Source organism: Maniola hyperantus, chromosome Z (genome assembly GCF_902806685.2).
Source record: "Maniola hyperantus chromosome Z, iAphHyp1.2, whole genome shotgun sequence".
NCBI lineage: Eukaryota > Metazoa > Arthropoda > Insecta > Lepidoptera > Nymphalidae > Maniola > Maniola hyperantus.
The window spans coordinates 15,370,144-15,394,135 of record NC_048564.1 but is presented as its reverse complement, the minus strand read 5'-3'; the positions used below and the strand labels follow the sequence as shown (position 1 = coordinate 15,394,135).

General features: G+C 38.6%; 1 protein-coding gene across 3 annotated transcripts in view; it reads left to right on the top strand.

The window, feature by feature from the left end:
- The first annotated feature begins 266 nt into the window (after positions 1 to 266).
- The window catches only part of LOC117995356 (protein NDRG3-like), a 65,066-nt gene continuing 41,340 nt past the window's right edge, over positions 267 to 23,992 (top strand). For all 3 annotated transcript variants that reach the window (XR_011238428.1, XM_034983369.2, XM_069508705.1), the window contains exons 1-3: positions 267 to 447; positions 3,037 to 3,126; positions 11,489 to 11,685. Coding sequence is in view for 2 of the 3 variants with exons in the window: in XM_034983369.2 (XP_034839260.1) it covers positions 3,089 to 3,126; positions 11,489 to 11,685 (235 nt within the window). In the remaining variant the exon portion in view is untranslated. The remainder of the gene's footprint in view (positions 448 to 3,036; positions 3,127 to 11,488; positions 11,686 to 23,992) is intronic.

Below are 23,992 nucleotides of genomic sequence, written 5' to 3'. Positions count from 1 at the left end.
TTCAAACAAATTAGAGCCTCCCACTCTATAGGTATACTCAGGGATAGCTATAAAAAGCTTTAAGTTGGTTTTAGAGCGCCCCCCCGGTGACACTGTAGCGGCCAATAGGGCCTACGCAGCATAGTCAATCCGAAACAACACAAAAATTTTAGAGCGTTCGCTCCGTTACTGTGCTTAGAGTAGTTGCTGTGTGACAAGCGGCAACACTGCGTTCTTGTACCCTGCGTTGCGTACTCTGTGCAGCAGCCAGTCGCGCATGCGTCGTGAAATCGGCCGGAAGTTGCTCTATGCAGCTCGCACTGAGCACCTGATTCAAGCATACGACGTCGAGCTCCGCAGCAGTCTATGTTTATGTTTAGTGAACTGTGAAGTGTAGTGGCTGTTTTCTCAAGAATCCCTTAAATACGTAAAGTTTTCCAAAACCTTAGGACTGTGATCTAACTCCAGGTAAGTTCCTTTCAAGTTTGTCTAAGTTTCTGACACTTTTGTTCACCTACACCGAGCTTCATAACGATTTAAGTGTTCACGTAACTTACCTACTCAAACTATGGAGAGATTTGCAAACTTTATATTTTCATTATAATTTTTCTTGCGTTGCTGTATAAATTACACGCACATTTAGCAGCGCCTAGGCAACTATCTATGCCTCTTTTCCCCCTTTATTTCCTCCCTAAAATAGATTTCTTTTAACTTTAATTTATAACTAGCTCTACCTGCGACTTCGTCTGCGTGGATAAATGTTTTTAAAAATCCGGTAGGAACCCTTTTTTTAAATAAAAAGTAGCCTATGTATTAATTCAGGGTACCTATATGCTATCTGCATTCCAAATTTCAGCCAAATCGGTTCAATCTTGGCATAAAAGAATAACAAATGTTAGTATATTGGATTTCATGTTTTTTTTTTTTTGCGAAACCCTAATTATTTTTTTAAAATAAAAATAACCCTAGTTATTCCTTGTAATCTTAGCTATCTGCCAGTGAAAGTCCTGTCAAAATAGGTCTAACGGTTTCAGAGATTCGCCGGAACATACAGATAAAAAGACAATTTTTTTAAAAATTGTTTTCTCTACCTTTTCACAGCCCGATTTAACCGATTTTAACGAAATTTGGTACAGAGAGTTAGCTAGCACCTGGGGATAGACATAAGCTACTTTTTGTGCTGGGAAATTAAAGGATTCCCACAGGATTAAAAAAAACCTAAGTCTACATGGACGAAGCTGTGGTCATCATCTAATATTACTATATTTACTTACTGTTGTGGGACATAGGCAATGGAGAAATAAATCAATATACAGCATAGTTTTAGATCTTAATTACTTAACAATAACAAAATAGACTAATAAGCATAATTAATTCATTCCTTCATTCATTCATGGATTCATATGTGTGGAGAAGCGAGTAACAAGTGTAACCTTATATTTAATAATGCTGAGTAATCTATATAAATAAAAGGAAAAGGTGACTGACTGACTGACTGATCTATCAACACACAGCTCAAACTACTGGACGGATCAGACTGAAATTTGACATGCAGATAGCTATTATAACGTAGACATCAGCTAAGAAAGGATTTTGAAAATAACCCCTAAATGGTAAGTAAAATGGGGGTTTGAATTTGTGTTGACAATTTTAGTTCCTGTCAAAACTAGGTAAATCTGTATAATATAAAATTCAAACTCCTGACTGACTGACTGACTTATATATTATACCTATATAATTATATCATTTTAATTTTAAGGCATTTTTTATTTTTGTTCCGACACAAGTTAGCCCTTGACTATGACCTGCCATCTTAGACTGCGTCACCACTTACCTGCTGGTAAGTGGTGACGCATTCTAAGACGGAAGCTAACTTGAAAGGGATATGGCAGTTTCTTTAAATCCATATACCCTTGATTTAAAAAAAAATATTGAAGTAAACTTTTACAAGTATTTTTGAACCGTCAGATGCGTCCACCACTGGTTCGGAATGCCGTTCCTACCGAGAAGAACCAGCGAGAAACTCGGAGGTTGCTCTTTTCAAAGATTTGATATACTTACAATATTATCGGTCGGTTTCTATGCTGGAACGCTCCATCGCTTACCGGTACGCCTTTACCGGTAAGGTGTTAACTAGCCATGGCCGAACCCTCCCACCAGGCAAAGGCATGCATGTTCCACGTTCATCCACTTAGGTTAGCCCGGCTCTGAAATCACCAAACTAACAAATAGGGTCTTGGACTGTAGTAATAAAATGATGTGATTTTTTGTATAGCGACAGTTTATGGGTCTAGAATTCATTATTAAAGAGAACAATTTAAAAAAAAAACCATGATTTTTATTTATTTTTCTTAGTTAATTATTAATGTCACACTGTACGGAAAGAGAATAATGACGTAACAGTGCGTAAACGGCAATTATTTTTCAATTTTTTTACATATAAATAGAGTAATTTCTACTGGAAAATATTTCTTATGTTAAAAAATTTGAAAATATTTGTACAGCGGTGACGTTAATAATAATTAATTATGTTAAACATAAATAAAAATCATGATTTTTATAAATTATTCTCTTTAATAATGAATTCTATAGCCACATAAACTACCACTATACAAAAATCACATAATTTTATGACTACAGTCCAAGACCCTATTAACTGCGTGTATTAATTTCACTTTCGTTAGGCGCTCCGCTCACGTCCGACAAATCAGTGACCGATTTTTTGTTGGCAAAAGATGATACAGATTGCAATATTGAAACGCACACACCCTACATAAAGTCAGTCAAAAATTTATTATAAAAGTCATAACAATCTCAATTGTTTTGATTGGCTGAATTTGTGCGATTCTTATTGCAACAAGGCATTCTAGCCAATAGTGAGCGAGCGTCAACCAATCAGAGGTGATGGCGATCGTGACATTGTAGCTGTCATTCTAATGCAATCGAGCAGCTGACCTTCTGAAAGCTTGACGTGTGCGGAGCGCCTATGGTGTTGGTGTATGTTCGTTGTAATTGTAAGGTATGTCTGAGTTGTGTACATCTAGTGTACTCTTTTAGGTTGGAAGCCGAAGAGCCGATCGCGGGGCCAAGTAACGAAAATCGTACAAGTATGCCTACCACGAACTCTGAAGAAACAGCTCTATTAAGGTAAGATTTATCATTCCTAGCCTTCTGATGGAAGAAACGTTTGCGTTAGACGTTGCGAAAAAGATTTTAGTAAAGCCACCAAACAGAACAGCTGGTGGCTTTCGAGATGTCATCTTTTGTCGAGGTGTTTTTTTTAATTCTAAATTTTTACGGAGTATTTGTTTATGAATTATGTTGTATTAATTATTTATTTAAAACTAAATGATGCCCGCGACTTCGTCTGCGTGGATATAGATGTTTAAAAATACCGTGGAAACTCTTTGATTTTCCGGGATAAAAAGTAGCCTATGTCCTTCCGCGGGATGAAAGCTATCGCTGTACCAAATTTATTCAAAATCGGTTGAATGGATGGGCTGTGAAAGGCTAGCAGACAGATGGACAGATAGGTGGATAGACAGACAGACACACTTTCGTATTTATAACATTAGTATGGATTATAAAAACATGCCACCCTCATTGGAGCAAGCATCCTTAATTATGATCTAAGATTTGAATATAGGTATCTTATAAAGCTTGTACAGTGTTCTGGCCTCCTTAGATAAAGGGTGGCTCTGGCCTCCTAAGGCAGTGGTCCGACCGCCGGCGAGAAAACGACTAACTATCGGCGATTATCTCTCTCAAGAAACGCACAATAAATGTACATTCCGTGTAAACGAAAGAGATGCATATATCAAAAGTTGCTCTCTGACTGTTCACACTGCCGCGCCGGCGACGACACGCTTGACTACTTTTGTCGCTGAGCGACGAGCTTTCAAAAATAAACTCGCTCAGCGATATTCGTTCAGCGATGCTCGCTCGCTTGAACACGTGTAACGCGCGCAGGTTTGCACCGACCGACCGCGGGCGAATTGCGCGAGTAATCGATCGTCGCACTTGCACACACACTTATAGCCCGGCGATAAAACTATCGAAACTACACACTCGCTTCCCGCTGATCGCCAACTAGTTTATAGTTTCTAGTTCTACTCGTTTCTCGTTCATCGTCGGCGGTCGAACCACTGCCTTAGACAAAGGGTAGGGTTTTGTCGAGGTATTCAAGTTTAGAGGAAACTGCTCTATTGAGGCACAGTTCACTCCGATTGAGCTCAAATTTTGGAAGTAAAACTTCGGGATTTGAGAGTAGTTCCGTTCGTTCGTTTTACTCGTCGCATAAAGGATTCAAATTGCCGCTAAACAGAACAGCTGTTGGCCGCCGTCTTTTATCGAGGTGTCAAACAACAAACTAAAAACAAAATTAAAAACCACCTAATGAACCTTTAAATACTTATTCTATAGTAAGTCTGCTGTGGAATATTAAAAGATTCATTTTGAAATTGTAGGGTACCATTGTGGCCAATTCCGTTGTACACAATCTCTAAACTAAACTAAAATGGCACGTCTAAATATATTGCTATCCCTTTCATAATTTTGCTTGCGGAAAAGGATAGCACTGGATTTAGACCTGTCAATTTAGTTTAGTTTAGAGATTGTGTACAAGAGAATCGGCCCCATTGGCACCGATTCTAAGCACAACCTAATTTTAGAATATTCGCACCCTCTTCTTACTATTGTAATATGAAAAGGACAGAAGCAGTTTGACATTTCTAAATTTAATTTTTAGATGGTAAAACCCGTGATTTTAGCACGCACTCGCGAACCTACTGTTTAAATTTGTATTGTGCACTAAAATTTAGAGTCTTTAAATGTGAAAGTAATGTTCCGTTCCTTTTTTAGCATTAGTAAAAAGAAAAGGATGCAGATACTCTAAATTTAGTTTAGAAAGAGACTAGAGAATCGGGATTATCGTTAGTCTTAATTGTTAGTTGTAAGAATTATTGTACTTTTAGCTTATTGAGTAATTAATTTAATTATTATAGATTTTATGCAAGGAATGTCTTGGTTTAAGTTTTACTATTTAGAAGTTCTAGTTAAGCATGTTGAGTTAGCCTGTAAGTGAGTATAGATTGATAGTCCTAAGTTTTTATAAGTCGTCATAATTAGTTTTCTTTGTATACCGTTGGCTTCCTATTAAATAAATAAAAAAATAAGACTTCATTTTGTGAGCTACTTTTAAGACCAGGGTCGAGCCAAAGTCGCATGGCATACCGAACCCTTTAGCCAGTAGTGATGCCGGATGCGGCCCGTCAGGTTCCGGAATTTTCCAGTTCGGGGCCCGTCTTACTGCACCAGCCACATCCTCCGCAGTGATGGCTACCGGGTTCATCGGCTGTATTGAGGCACATGCTTCCTCTACCGCCGCAATCCCAGGGCCCTTCTCATGCACCACTTCTCTTGACCAAACACGCCACGCGGGCGAAGTCACGGGCATCATCTTGGTTATATATATTGTATTGTACGATGGTACGGAACCCTTCGTGTGCGAGCCTGACTAGCAGTTAACCGGTTTGTTCCTTCTTGATACAGAACCCTGGAAAACAATCAGAGATAATTTATAAGTAGGTAGCGGACGGTGAGCGGCGTGTACACGACACACGTACTTACCTAATTGCATTATCCGTCTATCTGTAATGCAATTGCTATTGTTTTGTTGTAGTGCTGTAGCTCTAAATGTTCTGTGAAACAATTATTCGACTATATAGACTACTAGATGGTGCTAGAGAATCTAGATCGGATTCGTCCGCGTAGATTCAGGTTTTCAAAAATCCTGTGCGAATGTGAAAGTGTGGATGTTTGTTACTCAATCACGCAAAAACGGCTGAACGGATTTGAATGAAATTCGGAATGGAGATAGATCACACCCTGGATTAACACATAGGCTACTTTTATCCCGGAAAATCAAAGATTTCCCGCGGGATTTTGAAAAATGTAAATCCACGCGGACGCGCGCGGAGCCGCGAGGATCAGTTAGTAATAAGTATAACCTAACGGCAGTTAACTAGGAAAAGTTACACTCAAAGCCCAAAGCTAAGAAAATGTGTCATAGAATGTTCTCGCACTGTAAAGGGTACTTTGTTACATGAAAACATTTTTAGTTTTCCGTCGTAATGGTCAATAAAGCGACCTTGGCCGGGCCAGCTGTTTAATGCCAACTTATTGACTCGCATTTGGGCCTTTGTGTGCGACGGTTGAGACTTGCCTAGCTATTAAATAATTGATTTAATGCAGTACTATATCCATACTAATATTATAAATGTGAAAGTGTGTCTGTCTGTCTGTCTGCTAGCTTTTCACGGCCCAACCGTTCAACCGATTTTGATGAAATTTGGTACAGATATAGCTTACATCAGTCATAGTCAGTTGAAAAAGTAGCCTATGTTACTCTTTGGTTAATCATCTACTTGGCTGTGAAAGTCCCGTCAAAATAGGTTGAGCCGTTCCGGAGATTAGCCCGTCCAAACATGCAGACACTTCAATTTTATTTATTAGTATAGATGTGTCACTTGGTATGGACATTTGATATCTCCAATATTTCAACCCGTCGTCGCTGGCATACTAATCAGGTTTTTTTTCTGAAAATGAGAAGGATTTAAGCCATTGTCACCGACGCTGGCCAAGTGTAGACTTCACACACCTTTGAGAACATTATGGAGAACTCTCGGGCATGCAGGTTTCCTCACGATGTTTTCCTTCACCGTTAAAGCAAGGGATATTTAATTACTTAGTATTTCAAAATGGTATTTTAAAAAAAAGATGGTACGGAACCTTCCGTGTACCGACTAGCACTTGACTAGTTTTTTTAAATTGCAATTGTTGCGTCCATAACTCTAGTGTCGAATAATAAACAAACTACCTGACTATTCATAAGCACTTTTAAAAAGTTTACATGAATAAAAAAACATTCTATTCTATTCTATTCTATTCTAATTTTTGAACGATCTCGGGCACGCACCTCTAACATTTCGGAGTGATGTGCGTTTTAAGCAATTAAATATCACTTGCTTTAACGGTGAAAGTGAACATCTTGAGGAAACTTACTATTTCCTGAGAGTTCTCCACAATACAAATGTTCGAAGTTCAATCCTTCAATCTTCATCAGCATCCACCTATGGCCTACTTAAAGGAGACCTGTGCTCAGTAATAAGCCAGCGGTAGGTTGAAATGAAGGAGCCCCTGCCTTCAAAAGGGCATATTTTAGAATAAGTTCAAATTACCTTGACTCGAAAAAAACGACGATAGCAGAGTAGTTAAGATGCCGAGCTCCTCTAACTTTTCGGAGCTAGGTGCGTTTTAAGCAATTAAATGTTTTTTTAACGGTGAAAGAAAACATCTTGAGGAAACTTATAATTTCCTGAGAGTTCTCCAAAATACAAATGTTCGAAGTTCAATCCTTCAATCTTCATCAGCATCCACCTAGGTATGGCCTACTTAAAGGAGACCTGTGCTCAGTAATAAGCCAGCGGTAGGTTGAAATGAAGGAGCCCCTGCCTTCAAAAGGGCATATTTTAGAACAAGTTCGAATTACCTTGACTCGAAAAGAACGACGATAGCAGAGTAGTTAAGATGCCGAGCTCCTCTAACTTTTCGGAGCTAGGTGCGTTTTAAGCAATTAAATGTTTTTTTAACGGTGAAAGAAAACATCTTGAGGAAACTTATAATTTCCTGAGAGTTCTCCACAATACAAATGTTCGAAGTTCAATCCTTCAATCTTCATCAGCATCCACCTAGGTATGGCCTACTTAAAGGAGACCTGTGCACAGTAATAAGCCAGCGGTAGGTTGAAATGAAGGAGCCCCTGCCTTCAAAAGGGCATATTTTAGAATAAGTTCGAATTACCTTGACTCGAAAAAAACGACGGTTTTAAGCAATTAAATGTTTTTTTAACGGTGAAAGAAAACATCTTGAGGAAACTTATAATTTCCTGAGAGTTCTCCAAAATACAAATGTTCGAAGTTCAATCCTTCAATCTTCATCAGCATCCACCTAGGTATGGCCTACTTAAAGGAGACCTCTGCTCAGTAATAAGCCAGCGGTAGGTTGAAATGAAGTAGCCCCTGCCTTCAAAAGGGCATATTTTAGAATAAGTTCGAATTACCTTGACTCGAAAAAAACGACGATAGCAGAGTAGTTAAGATGCCGAGCTCCTCTAACTTTTCGGAGCTAGGTGCGTTTTAAGCAATTAAATGTTTTTTTAACGGTGAAAGAAAACATCTTGAGGAAACTTATAATTTCCTGAGAGTTCTCCACAATACAAATGTTCGAAGTTCAATCCTTCAATCTTCATCAGCATCCACCTAGGTATGGCCTACTTAAAGGAGACCTGTGCTCAGTAATAAGCCAGCGGTAGGTTGAAATGAAGGAGCCCCTGCCTTCAAAAGGGCATATTTTAGAATAAGTTCGAATTACCTTGACTCGAAAAGAACGACGATAGCAGAGTAGTTAAGATGCCGAGCTCTTCTAACTTTTCGGAGCTAGGTGCGTTTTAAGCAATTAAATGTTTTTTTAACGGTGAAAGAAAACATCTTGAGGAAACTTATAATTTCCTGAGAGTTCTCCACAATACAAATGTTCGAAGTTCAATCCTTCAATCTTCATCAGCATCCACCTAGGTATGGCCTACTTAAAGGAGACCTGTGCTCAGTAATAAGCCAGCGGTAGGTTGAAATGAAGGGGCCCCTGCCTTCAAAAGGGCATATTTTAGAATAAGGTGGAATTACCCCGACTCGCTCGGGCTGGTAGGTATGCCGTGGCACGCTCGCTGCGATCGACCGCGTTCGTTGGCTCGGCGCCAGGAGCGGCGGGACAGAGCTTTCAATTTGTGAACTCTACCTACTACCTATCTACTACGTACGAACTTGCTCAACTTTAAACTAATTGCTCGCTTTATACAAAACCACACAAAACGATTACCTACTTGATACCTCTGCCTATCAAAATATATAACACTAGCTAATGCCCGCGACTTCGTTCGCGCGGAATTAGGTTTTTAAAAATTCCGTGGAAACTCTTTATTTTCCGGGATAAAAATTAGTCTATGTCACTCTCCTGGTCTTTATCTATACCCATGCGAAAAATCTCGTCAATCCGTTGCACCGTTGCGACGTGATTGAAGGACAAACAAACACATTTTCGCATTTATAATATGGGTATACGGGATAAAAAGTGGATGTACAACATTTCCTGTCAGGGTATTGTTTTTATTTTTAATATGAGGCAAGTTTATCATGCTCACTAATATTCCCCATTCCCCTTCAATTAAGCGTAAAGTTTGTGCTAGGAGTAGGTACGACAATAGTGCAACGGGTGGGATTCGAACCGGCGACCTTTCGGTTTTCAGTCCTGTCCTTTAACCGTTGAGCTATCGAGGCTCTGTATTTGAATCCAGTAGAGTAATACCACAAACCAACAGCAGTTGATATTAACATACAGATTGAGTTTCAACCGTATTGAATCGATAGGCTTTATATCCTGAACTAGATGATGCCCGCGACTTCGTCCGCGTGGATTTAGTTTTTGAAAATCCCGTGGAAACTCTTTAATTTTCCGGAATAAAAAGCCTATGTCCTTCCCCGGGATATAAGCTAACTCTGTACCAAATTTCATCAAAATCGGTTGAACGGTTGGGCCGTGAAAAGCTAGCAGACAGAGAGACACACTTTCCCATTTATTAGTATGGATGTTTGTACCTAGTTGTTACGAACATGCCTATATTGTATGGATTCGCTCATCACTCATCTGGGCCGTTTGTTCATGAAAAAAATAGTATTTTCAACTTTCAAAGTAATATATCAAGTGGGGTATCATATAAAAGGGCTTCACCTGTAAATTCTAAAACAGATTTTTATTTATTTTTATGCATAATAGTTTTTGATTTATCGTGCAAAATGTCGAAAAAATACGACTGTAGTATGGAACACGAGTAATGACTCGCACTTGGCCGGTTTTTGATACTACAATTAATTAGAAAATCCAAAAAAAGAATAAAAACCGGCCAAGTGCGAGTCAGGCTCGCGCAATGAGGGTTCCGTACTACAGTCGTATTTTTTCGACATTTTGCACGATAATTGTAATGTAAAATGAAATGTAATAAGCACTATTATTATGTATTAAGAAGTATAGAATAGAATAGAATAAAATAATGTTTATTCGAGGTATATAGGTGGTACATGGTGTAGGCAATATCGTCCTGTACAGCAGTGCAACACCTCGAACAGGTAGGCCACTCAGCTTGTGTTGAGACATCGGGCCCCTCAGACACAAACCTCTAGAGCAAACATCTGAGGTACCAGACGCCCCAACGCTGATTTTCAGTGACCGCCTTTTAATTATTACCTATAAACGTAAGTGGCATAGAATATATAAAGTTGGCGAGTAAATCTAAATATTTAAAAGGAAAAGGTGACTGACTGACTGACTGACTGACTGATCTATCAACGCACAGCTCAAACTACTGGACGGATCAGGCTGAAATTTTGCATGCAGATAGCTATTATGACGTAGGCATCCGCTAAGAAAGGATTTTTGAAAATTCAATCCCTAAGGGGTTAAAATAGGGGTTTGAAATTTGTGTAGTCCACGCGGACGAAGTCGCGAGCATAAGCTAGTGGATAAATAAAATGACACACTTTTTAAACCTTCGTGGTTTTTTGCTGTGTCTAAATTGGATTTATTAAACATTCTTTATGTTGGTAATTTAAAAAAAAAAAACTAGTTTCGTTTAAATAAACGGCTTAGTAATCAACGGGAGTGGTGAATTAGAGCGATTTGCCCACGCATAGCGAGCTGTGGGCGACTTGGACGATTTAAAGGTGGGCGATCTGGGGCCCTGCGCAACATGGCGCGATCCCGCCACCACTATTTCAGTGGCCTTAACTCTACACCCGCAACGATTTTGTTCTATCGAATCGCAGCAATTACACTACGCGGCAGAAAGTAATGTACATCGACCTTTAGAATGACATTTCAGGTTTGTAGAGCGGTGTCTCTGTCACTCATACCCGTATGACGTTTTGTCGATCTCAACGACCGAGACAGCTACAAATCTGCTATCTCCTTCTCTAGCTCGTTGGCTATCATTGATCGTTGAACACTGAGTTAGTGAATCTGCACCTAGCAGGTCTGACTAGTCTACAAAATTTATAGACTAGCGCTTGGCTATTTCTCTACATAGTATAAAATAAAGTCGATTCCCGCGTCTGTATGTATGTATGAACACGTAGATCTTTTGAACTACGCAACGGATTTTGATCGGATCGGCGGTTTTCACCAATAGATAGAGTAATTTAAGAGGAAGGTTTATAGCTATAGTTTAATTCTCAAAAAATTTGAGATCCCTCGAGAAATTGAGAAAAAAATCCTCTCATTTGAGAGTTTCCGAGGCAATGACACCACATTAGTATCTACATTGCACCCATGCGAAGCCGGGGCGGGTCGCTAGTATAGTATAAATAAATAAAAAACTTATAGATCCTCATTTGTCCTACAGCCTGCTTCCATCGGAAAACATGGACGACATAGAGCTGAAGAGCATCCAGCTGCACTTCCCCAACAGCCTGCTGCTGAACGGCGTGGTCGCGTGCGTGGAGACCCGCGTGCACACCGACCGCGGGGAAATCGTGGTGGCCGTGCAGGGCGACCGCAGCAAGCCCGCCATCCTCACCTACCACGACATCGGCTTCAACTGTGAGTACCTACATCTACTTCCTTAATTCTTCTTTTTCCTTGTAACACTCTTGGCAGGCCGGTCATGGTCATCGCGAAGCAACGTCACGCTGCACGTTTCAGTGCTGCCGCAACAGTTCTGTCACAGTGCTGTCACAGTGCTGTCGCGGCACTACTGGTCCCCATACAATCTCTATAAGCTTATATGAGATTACATTCCGAGCTAGGCAGCAATGTTCCGCTACATTGCTGCCGCGACATTGCTGCCTAGCTCGGAATGTAATCTCATTACTACTACTGAGGACCAGTAGTGCCGCGACAGCACTGTTGCGGCAGCACTAGTGCGTGCAGCGTGGTTCGGAATCATACCTTTATGCGCCTCACGAGCATTCGCCATTTCTCCCTACTATATTATGTGGCACACGCAAGCTCACGAATTTTATAAAAAAACATTATAATTATATGTACTTTGCCTCTCAGAAGTTTTTTATACGGTTCTATTGTACAAACTTGTGGCCTAGATTTATCCGACTCATTTTTATTGGGGTGGACGGACGCTCCTTTAAATATGTAGGACACATTTCTTTAAAGATATGACGTAAAATCAGCGGTAAAATTGAAAAGATTAATAGTTTATAGAAGGAAGAAAAGCTTAAGAAGGGGAAGCTTGTCGCTGAGCTAATAGAATTTCTGATTCGTGAAAAGCCGAAACGCTCGGCGGCACGAAAAAGACATTACCAAAAGGCGTCAGATTTTTGTAACCCTTTTTACTTAACATTTATTTTTTATTAGTTTATCAATAAAAGCCCGAATAACTCATCATAAACACGATTTACTGCACAGGTTGTGAAGTCAGGGTTAGGCAGATATCTATACCTATACTAGCTGTACGCGACAGGTCGCAATGGCAATCGGGGTGGGGACGCCGCACACCCGCACGGCCCCCGGGCTAACCGGTGCGGGATAGTGCGGTTGTGCGGGGCGTTCCCTCGTCTTATGAGACGCCATGATGGCAATCAAGGTATGCCCCGATTGCCATCTCGACCTGTCGCGTACTATAGTATAGTGACACCAAATTTTAGTTCAATGAGTGACACAGACTACATAGCTTTTTAGCTCGACTCAGCACTCGTAACCGGTTCACACGTACTTATATACCGAATAGTTAAACCATTTAGGTTTTTCAAGTCGTCATCGTCATCATCAACCGAAAGACGTCCACTGCTGGACATAGGTCTCTTGTAAGCACTTCCACGCGCCATGGGCTTGCGCCGTCTGAATCCCTGCTACTCGTTTGATGTGGTCTGTGGGGGGTCTGAATTTTTTTCAAATACCTAGGTGTTATTAGATTGCTAGCAAAAAGTCATACTACCTAAACCAAAAATCAATGGCCTCATACTTGTAGTTTTAGTGATTTATTATTTTTCAAACCCGCAATGTATATCGTGCAAAACTCGGGGTCAATAGGCCCCTCTACGACGCGGCACCTATCTACGCAACGTTCGTTGACCATTAGCGTCAGTCAGATGTTTTATTTGTAAATATAGTGCGAACTTTTAAAAATACAGGATTTTCTATTTATTTTTTCGCATTTGTTTTGTGGTTTCTTATCAGTACTCAATAGTACTAACCTGTCTTCTTTTTGCCAGTGTTCAGTATAAGTGCCGCAAATTGCTATTGCGCCGGAACCATGTCTCATTAACATCGAAATGACGTCATTTTGACGTCAGCCGAAATAAAAAGTCCACCATCAGCTCGAAACTTCAGTCTAGTGCTGACAATACTAAAATGGCGGCCACGCGCATTAGCAATTTGCGGGACTTTTAACACCCTGTATATTTACTGAACTTGATTCTCTAGTGTTAGATCGCTTCTCGATAAGGCACTTTCATGGCACTTTCAAAGTAACGTGTAACTTAAAGGACACAATACGCGTCAAATTCCACGTCCCCTTTCAATTTTATCAGGTGACTCGCGCCTCGTGCTGTTACTAAAGTAATAGAGCCTTTTCTATACACTCTGAAGGAAGCATGTTGGACGTAAGGAAAATTCCTTAGCAATGTTTAGTGCCAACTTTTATATTGGCTGAGGCGGATGTGAATTTCATGAGTGAGTTTTTCGTTCAGTTCATAAGATTTGTCAGTTCGTATATTAATGATATATGAAGGGAAGTGTTCTAGGGAAGAAGGTATATCTCACGTCTGTCCGGATGAGTAAAAGTTTTACTCAATAGGACAACTATTTTTAAAAATTCCCGTTGAGTCATAGTGTTACACATGGGGGTGTGACTCAACGGGAATAACCCCATCATATCATGTCCCCTAAATCTAGGATTGCTCCTTCTCGAATACAATATGCTCTCAAAATTTGGGACATTAGGTATAATAATTATTTAGTAGTGATGTGTCAGCTATTCAGTTTATTTATTTAAACACGGCATGAAAAAGGAGCCTTTAAAAATATTTCAGAAAGAAAGTGTGTCACATTAAACAATGCAAAAGGCAGCGGGGGCAACAGACAGGTCCTCATTAATAAAGTCCATTTTGCTAAGCAGGCGCAATGCTCATCTAAAGCTGCCTTTACACTACGAATGAGCTTAGATGCGTAAAAAAGGAAACAAAAACTGGCCAAGTGCGAGACAGACTCGCGCACCGAGGGTTCCGTATTTTTTCGACATTTTGCACGATAAATCAAATACTATTATTTATATTGTTATTATCTTCTTCTTCTTTTATATATATAAAAAACTAGCTTATGCTCGCGACTTCGTCAGCGTGGACCACACAAATTTCAAACCCCTATTTCACCCCCTTAGGGGTTGAATTTTCAAAAATCCTTTCTTAGCGGACGCCTTGGTCATAATATCTATTCTGCATGCCAAATTTCAGCCCGACCCGCCCAGTAGTTTGAGCTATGCGTTGATAGATCAGTCAGTCAGTCAACTTTTCCTTTTAAATATTTAAGGTGACGCAGGACGCTCGACCGAAATTGGCAGCGCACGTGGGTAACATGTTTGCTTTTCACTTGACATTGTATGAGAAAGTTGAGAGGCACGATGATTTTCACCAAAATCAAGCGCGCGAAAAGGGTTCAGGAAAAGTATTTTTGAGAAAAAACTGCTGAATTTATGTTTGCAAAGTAAAATTATTTCAACTAATTAATAAATAAACTACGTCTAATGATAAATTGTTTTAGAATTTTCATATACCTAATCTTATTTATTTACGCCCAAAGTTGTCATTAATTTAGTGTTAAAATAGGAATCTTTTGAGCCTCGTAACTTTTAAATCAATATTTTTTTCAATGTTTTATATATCAATAAACCTAGATAATGACGAGATAAATCGATATAAATCTTAGTTTTGTGCGTACAATATCAAATATTGTTGTAATTTCCCTCCTACGTTTGTATGAAGAAAGCACCGAACTGAGTCCCCTTAAGAAAGAAAGAAAGAAAATGCATGTATTTGTTGTTGGTGTCACACATAAAAACAAAGTACAAATGTAACATTTTCACCTGTGACACCACCCCAAATGGGCGTACAGCTCAACATAATGTCCTGCATCATATGCGTTAACACACATAAGATGCATTACGCTGCTTTTCAGCTGTGACCCGGATTTAGATTGAGAGCTAACTAAAACTTTACGTGGTCTCATCAAAGCTCAACTATATTTGGCGTGGTTTTGAGCAGACGTGACCGAATTTACTTCCTATAACGAATTCACGTCACCCATGACTCTGTCGATTACCTATCTGTTTGTATCCTCTGCTAATTGCCTTCCTATCCAATTCCAGTGAAATGGAATCACGTCGGTTACATCTCCAATTATAGTTGACGGGTACTATTTTATACTTACTATAACTCCGCGAAAAGTTAGTGGGTAAGCGCTCTCTCTGTTATGTAAGCCCATACAAATGATAAAGACAAACATCTCAGTGGGCGTTAAACCACAGACTAAGGATCATGTGGACGTCAGACGCGTATATCCGAAAGGGACAAAACAACAAATAATAAATTATTTATTGATCAAAAACATACATAGGTTACAAGTACATCTGCATATTTAAAAGTACAAAATACATGCTTATAATAACATACCAATTTTGTTAAGTATACAGAAATACCGACTGTCCCTAAGCTAGGTATATACATGTGTTTTAGGCGACATCACTCTCCTTAAAATTCATGACTCATTTTATAATAAAAAGGAAATGAAATCGGCATGTAAGGTAAATATAAAATTAAACATATTTACACTATTACAGTTAGAAACAGCTGTGTGTTATTGTGTGTGTGTGTGTGTGTGTGTGTGCGTGTGTGTGTGTGTGTGTGTGTGTGTGTGTGTGTTAATAATAATAACTATGTGGTTGACGTAGTGGGTAGCACGTATATTAATACTATGTTATATTATTACTGTTTTTTATCCAAGCACTGCGTGCTACTGTTTGTTGATCCGAATAAATAAAAATAAAAAAATAAAAAAAATAAAATAATATATATATATATACAAAAGAAATGATATTTACGTTTGAAAGGTTGTGTTTCATTGCGTTCACTACAACTGTTACAGCCGATCACACAGCAATGCACCATAAATGGCTTCTACACATCTTCAATACTAAATTTAAAACAGAAAACTAAATAGTAACTTGTAATATTCGCAATAAATTATTGTCACAGAGGTGTGTTGGGCACAGATGACAACTGTGCCCAACAAAAAAAGCTAAACTATGACAAAGACAAAAAATGTGTTTCTATCTTTATCACTCTACCTATAGAATTTACCTCCTTTAACGAATTCACGTCACTCATGACTGTCCATTATCTGTTTGTATCCTCTGCTAATTGCCTTACTATCCAATTCCAGTGAAATGGAATCACGTCGGTTACACCTCCAATTATAGTTTTTTTTTTTTTTTTTTTTTTTTAAATAAAGAATATTAGCCATGTTAAATGACTAATATTCCCCTTTCCTCTTCAATTAAGCGTCAGGCTTGTGCTAGGAGTAGGTACGACAATAGTGCAACGGGCGGGGCCCGAACCGTCGACCTTTCGGTTCTCAGTCCACTCCTATGCCGGTTGAGCTATTGAGGCTCTAAAGTTGACGGGTACTATTTTTTATTTTATTTTATTTTGTTTATTTGAAAGTAATCAACAGCGTAAATACATAATTATTATTTAAATTTAAATCTAGGTATAACATAAGGCCAAAAGAGATAACTTAAAATTATAATTAAACTATTTTAACAGAATAGATTTAGAATAAATGTAGGTATATACAATAATAAAATAAAATTACAACAGTGTGTGTATGATTGTGTGTGTGTGTGAGTGTGTGCTTATGTGTGTGTGTAAGTGGGAGTGTGTGATTGCATGCATATTTAGATGTTAGCTACTTTTTTTTTTAGTATGATAGTTTCTTAATTCCTTTTTAAATTTATTGTTTGATAGGTAAAATAAGTCGAACTCAGCGAACTGATTGTTATATAGCGTGGAAAGCGTGGAATTATAGAATTTCGCGCATAATTTGAGTTAGATTTGGGAACATTTAGAAGGTGCGTTATTTTTAACCGACTTCAAAAAAAGGAGGAGGTTCTCAATTCGTCGGAATCTTTTTTTTTTATTTTTTTTTATTTTTTATGTATGTTCCCCGATTACTCGAAAACGCCTGGACCGATTTTGAAAATTCTTTTTTTGTTTGAAAGGGTATACTTCAAAGTTGGTCCCATTTCAATTTGGTGAAGATCTGATGAACATCTTCGAAGATAGATACTGGAACTCCTCAACGGATAAGAGTAAATTGCTCGCGATCAGTGTAATAGCTTAGTAAACAATAGATTTTTTACCAGTCATAGCATAATTCCATGGGGCCACTAAAAATTGTGAAATAAAATTTTTTTACAAAAAAAATAAAAACCGACTTCGTTACACAAACCGGCACCAAAAAGTATTATTATGGAACTATATTAACTCTTGTATACATAATATATTCGGTAATAAATTAAATTATTTTTCAATTTTTATTACAGTTACTATACCTACTCTTAAGGGAGTGCACTTCCACCTTAGCGCTCCAACAGTCAACCCAACCTGCCCGCGGTGCCCCATGCCGATTAACGAACGAGGCTCTGGCGACCGACAAATGGCGGTATAACCATTTCCAACTAGCTAGACTTGACCAAATGACACAGGCTGGTGTCGGGCAGCAGCGACACCAGCGAAATCAAGTCTAGGACTGCGATGACCAACACGCCTGCCCAGCGTGGTCATTATGGACATTTCTCCCCATGAGTAGCGACAATACACAATGGCCCCCAGTCCCCGGCAGCCCTACTATTCCCGTCCACGGTAGCGAACCGACGATACAAAGAGACTGGCGGGAAGTGGCTGGATGAGGAAGGCTGAGGACCGGGTGTGGAGGCGCTCTTTAGGGAAGGCCTATGTCCAACAGTGGATGTCCACAGGCTGATGATGATGATGATACCTAGTACCTACTCTATCCGCGAAAAGTTTTGCTTCATGTCAGCACACAGTATAATTGAGTGGAAATTAAGGAACTTGGGTGAAATATCAAATTGTTTTCCCGTAACTCGACTGTTGATGTAGAGGTTACGGAAACGCCGCGATAAGTTGACGAGTCAACGCAATTACGATTTACGAGTACCTATATACAGGGTGTAACCAAAACGCTTGCAAAAACTTAGCGTTATTGTTATATTACCTAAACACAATTCAATACCAATAACGATTTGCCTCGTTTTGTACTTTTAGTGATTTAGAATTTTTCAAACACGCAATGTACAGCGTGCTAAACTCAGGTCACTGCCCCGCCTACGACGTGGCATTGGCCTACTTTCACAACGTTCGTTGACTTGCGTCGGTCAGATGTTTTATTTGCAATGCATGCCTGAGAGTCCTCCATGATGCTCTCAAAGGTGTGTGAAGTCTGCCAATCCGCACCGGGCCAGCGTGGTGGACTACGGCCTAAACCATTCTCATTCTACGAGGAGACCCCCGCTCATTAGTAGGCCGGCGATGGGTTGATCATGATGATAATATACTGTCTTGAATTTCGATATTTTACAAGATACTTTCTATTTAATAAATCCTCAGGAATAATTTATTTTTGACAGGCAACATTTCTTAATTAAAGTCTAGTTTTATGTAAGTCTAATTAGCTAGTAAAGCATCGACCTAGAAACTTTGTTAGCCTCGGCTCTGGGTACCCAGAGCCTTTGAGACGAGTCTCCTTCAAAGTTTCCTTACTCTCCACATAGACAAGCGGAGAAATTCTCTTCCAGCGCGCAAGACTTTACCACAGTGCCGGACTAAGCCAGCGCGGGGCCTGTATCAAATTCTATCAAAGGGCCCTTGAATGAAATGAAATGAAATGAAATGAAAATCTTTTTTATTCGTATAAACTTTTACAAGTGCTTACGAATAGTCGGATGCATCTACCGCTTTGCTGAAAATTTGCTGAATGCTGAATTGCTTTAGGTTATCAAGTTTATAGTCAGTATAAATGCGAAAGTGTGTTTGTTTGTTGGTTTGTTAATTTGTTGGTTTGTTGGTTTGTCCTTCAATCACGTCGCAACGGATGGACGTGATTGTTTGCACGGGTATAGATAAAGACTTGGAGAGTGACATAGGCAACTTTTTATTCCGGAAAATCAAAGAGTTCCCACGGGATTTTTGAAAAACCTAATTCCACGCGGACGAAGTCGCGGGCATCAGCTAGTATTAAATAAAACAAAACTGTTACAAACAAACTTTTCTGTATTAAGTTGGGACAAATTTATAAATAACACTTTTCATATCGATTTCTCTAAGTACATCTTATTCAATAATATTCATTGAAATGAGGTGATTAAGACGTTTTATGAAAGACGTACATTATATTAGACGTATATTATTTTCACGCAACAATCTAAATATGTACTTTTTACGGTCAGAAAACGTTGACGCGCGGGGCCCACAAATGTGTGGGGCCCGTAGCATTTGCTACTTTTGCTACGTGGCTAATCCGCCACTGCTTTAGCAGTGCCCTTGCAAAGTATACGGTACATTCCTTTTACGTACTTCGAAGTATTTCTTTGTTAGTTATTACTTATTACTCGGGTACATTATATCAAAGGCTGAGAGACTGGCTAGGAACTTGTTATTAAAATTCCGAAAAAATTGCATTCCTCTTTTAATACTTATATTATTTAATGCCTGCGCCATCGTCGTTAGGTTTTTACAAACCCATGGGAACTCCTATTGATTTCCCGGGATAGAAAGTCTGCCACTGTCTAAAATAAAGTGAAAATCCTCAGTGTTCGCTATAGTGGTGTGTGTCTGAGGGGCCTGACGTCTCAACACGTGGCCTACCTGTTCTAGTTGTTGCATCGCACGTTTTTCTTTCTTTCAATCCAAAAATGAAAATTTACTGTTGTTCAAAATTGGTTGTTTCACAATTATATCGGGTACGCTTAAGTAAGTTTGAAAACTCTGTATCTCAATGACCCCGCTCTAAATTATACCCTGGATACACAGGCTACTTTTTATCACGGAAAATCAAAGAGTTCCCACGGGGGTTTGGAAAACCTAAATCCACAACGAAGTCGCGGCCATCAGCTAGTTTATAATATTAGCAGGATCATGCGACGTCTCGGGCTTTTGAATTTGGGAGCTGCTTATTTAACTTTTATCTAAATATATAAAAGGAAAAGGAGACTGACTGACTGACTGATCTATCAACGCACAGCTCAAATTACTGGACGGATTGGGCTGACATTTAGCATACAAAATTCAACCCCTAAGGAGGTGAAATAGGGGTTTGAAATTTGTGTAGTCCACGTGGACGAAGTCGCGAGCATAAGCTAGTGAAATATAAAGGTATATTGTTTGGCCGAAATGTACCTTTTCTCAGATAATAGTAAAACAAGGCGCGAAGAATGGAAATCAATATTTAAATGGAACAAGACGGCAGCGTTGGCTGTCTAAAATATTAAAGCCTAGCCGACTTCCACAACACTGGGCACGGCTGTGCAATGTAGGCCTTTCGGTAGAGAATACGGTATTTGACAACTAGTCAAATCAGTAACTTTTTATCAAACGTCAAAACGCGCGCTTAGTATGCGAGATTCTATGGAATACCGGTGTGTGACGTCACAATCATTTGACGTGCTTTTTTTAGTTTAATCGATAATTTAAAATGGTTATTACACTTATAAAAAAATTAAAAAAAAAAAAAAAATCGACTTCAATAACCAACAACACTAAAAAGTAAAAAAATAATTTATTACCCAATATATTATGTATACAAGAGTTATTGTAGTTCTATAGTAATATTTTTTGGAGCCGGTGCCAATTAGTCGCCGAACCGTCTATCTACTCTTCATAGTGTTTTGCAACTCCACATTGGCACCGACTCCAAAAAATATTACTATAGAACTACAATAACTCTTGTATACATAATATATTGGGTAATAAATTATTTTTTTACTTTTTAGTGTTGGTGGTTATTGAAATTGGTTTTTTTTTTATTTTTTTTTATTTCACAATTTTTAGTGGCCCCATCATACTAAAATATGATATGCCTGGTTAAAAACCTACTAAAAGCTAAAAGCTGTTACACTGATCACGAGCAATTTACTCTTATCTATTGAGGAGTTCTGTTCTCCATCTCCGAAGATATTCATCAGATCTTCAGCAAAGTAAAAAAGAGCACCTCTCAAGTACGAACTACCAAACAAAAAAAGAATCATTAAAATCGGTTCATATTTGGCGAATAAATCGCGTAACAAACATACAAAAATACATACATTCGAATTGAGAACCTCCTCCTTTTTTCAAGTCGGTTAAAACCAACAAAGAACGTGGATTTTACGTATTTTGGAAGACTCTCTATTTAATAATCACTGAGAAATAATTTATTTTTGATGTAGTCAAATACCCAATTAAACTTTGTCGCATATGGCATACTAGCTGTTGCCCGCGACTTCGTCCGCGTGGAATTAGGTTTTTTAATAATACAGTGGGAACTCTTTGATTTTGCGGGATAAAAATTTAATAGAAAAATGTAATTTTAAAAGAGCAGTGAAATGATGGATTCAATAAAATCCTGAAATACTTTTCTTACTTAAATCTTTTTAGTGTTCCGTACCTCAAAATGAAAAACGGAACCCTTATAGGATCACTTTGTTGTCTCTCTGTCAGTCTGTCAGTCCGTCTGTCAAGAGACCTACCAGGGTACTTATCGTTGACCTAGAATCATGAAAGGCAGGTAGGTAGACCTTATAGCAGACTTTAAGGGAAAATCTGAAAACCGTGAATTTATGGTTACATCACAAAAAAAATATTAAAATGTGTTCATGAACAAATATTGCTATTTTCGACATTCAAAGTAAGGTTGCTATACCAATTGGGGTATAATATGAAAATTTTTTGTAGACATAATAGTTTTTGATTTATCGTGCAAAATGTCGATAAAATACGATAGTAGTACGGAACCCTCAGTGCGCGAGTCTGACTCGCACTTGGCCGGTTTTTGTCTAACAAACCAATCCAGATGCTGAGGTCAATCAGTATTCCGCTCAAGCTTCATTTTCGTTACAGACCTCATAGACGTGTTACGTAAGTTTTACCCTCGCCCGTACCAAGTTTTGCAAACATTTTCCCGTGTTCAGTTTCCAATGCTTCTTTTGTTTGATAATGTTTATCGGAAAAGGCTTAGAGCCAGCAGTTTATGATGTACCTACTGATATTTTTTGCAGTGTCATTACTGTAAGGATGTAACGTATTTGAGATTTAATACGTCCCGTGCATTGACTTATATATTACTTCGTATGGACAGGGCTTTTGAAGTCAAAACTCTGGTTATACAAGACTGGCAGCCAGCGATGGCTTCGTATTTAAACAATGCTTTAGGGTTTCTTTTTCTTTGGTGGAGATACGGAACCCTCAAAAAGGAGTTTCAGAAATGGCAAACAAAAAAATCTAGGTTTTGTATATAAGGTAAGCTCCCAGAAATAATTTCAGGAAATTCTATCCGAGCATAGCCAGGGTATGTTAGGTGGTTGTTTACGTGATAAATATACGCGCATATCAGCTTACCGAGAAATTAATATAAGTTATCTGATAGTCTTGCTCTGCTAAGGGCTTGTTGTTTGTTTTTTAATAATTTGCATACTAGTGCATTCGCATCTAACGCCCACTATTATGATGAAATCAAATCGGAGAACTGGACGCCATGGTTCTTATTCATCACTAGCTGATGCCCGCGACTTCGTACGCGTGGATTTAGGTTCTCTATACGTGGGTGGATAAGGAAGGAACTCTTTGATTTTCCGGGATAAAAAGTAGCCTATGTCACTCTCCAGGTATTTATTTATACCCATGCAAAAAATTACGTCGGTCCGTTGCTTCGTTGCGACGTGATTGAAGGACAAACCAACAAACCAGCAAACCAACAACCCAACAAACAAACACACTTTCGCATTTATAATAGGGGTAGTGATTAATGAACTCTTACTTTCATTCCTCTTCAGTTTATTAAAAAATCTTTATTGAAAAATCAGGTCAGCATGAAACAACTAGAAATGCACTTTATGCTTACGTATAAAAACGTAAAAAATATCTTGTTTAATAATTTAATAAAAAAGAAAAAAATGTCGTCGCCATTTCTATGAAATTACGAGTAGGTACGTGCACGGATTTATAGAAAATGGGAATTGGGTGGCTTCAAATAATTAAATAGGTTAATGTGTTGCCCGAATTCGGGTTAAAACATATTGACTTTTGCTATACATTTAATAGATTAATCTCAGGTATTAATGAACACTTTAATATATATGTACAGTTATATTTCAAAATGAAATTTCACAGAAAGGTTTTTAGTTTTTTTTACCAACTTCATGACAAGTAAAAAAGCATTTTCTTGGTTTTTAAAACGAATGCCACACTGAATGACGGTCTTTATCCAACCCTACATTGCGCGTGGCCCGTTTTTGATAACTACAGAAACTCAGCTTTATGACTTATCTTTATGTATGATATACCGTGAATAAAGCTTAGATTGAGTTATTATCAAGAGAGACGCTACACCCCGGCTTTGCCGGTATAATGATGTTGCGTCTTGGAAATTCCATTAGGGCAAATACTGTACTAACTCGTTTACTTACAACGTCTATTGGATTTCCAGTATCCGCCCACTATATCAAATAAATATGAACCTCTAAAGCCATGTTTTAAGAGGGCTCAGGACGGTGCTTTCTTCATACAAACGCAGGAGGGTAATTATTACATTATTTAATACTATACGCTCAAAACTAAGTATGTAT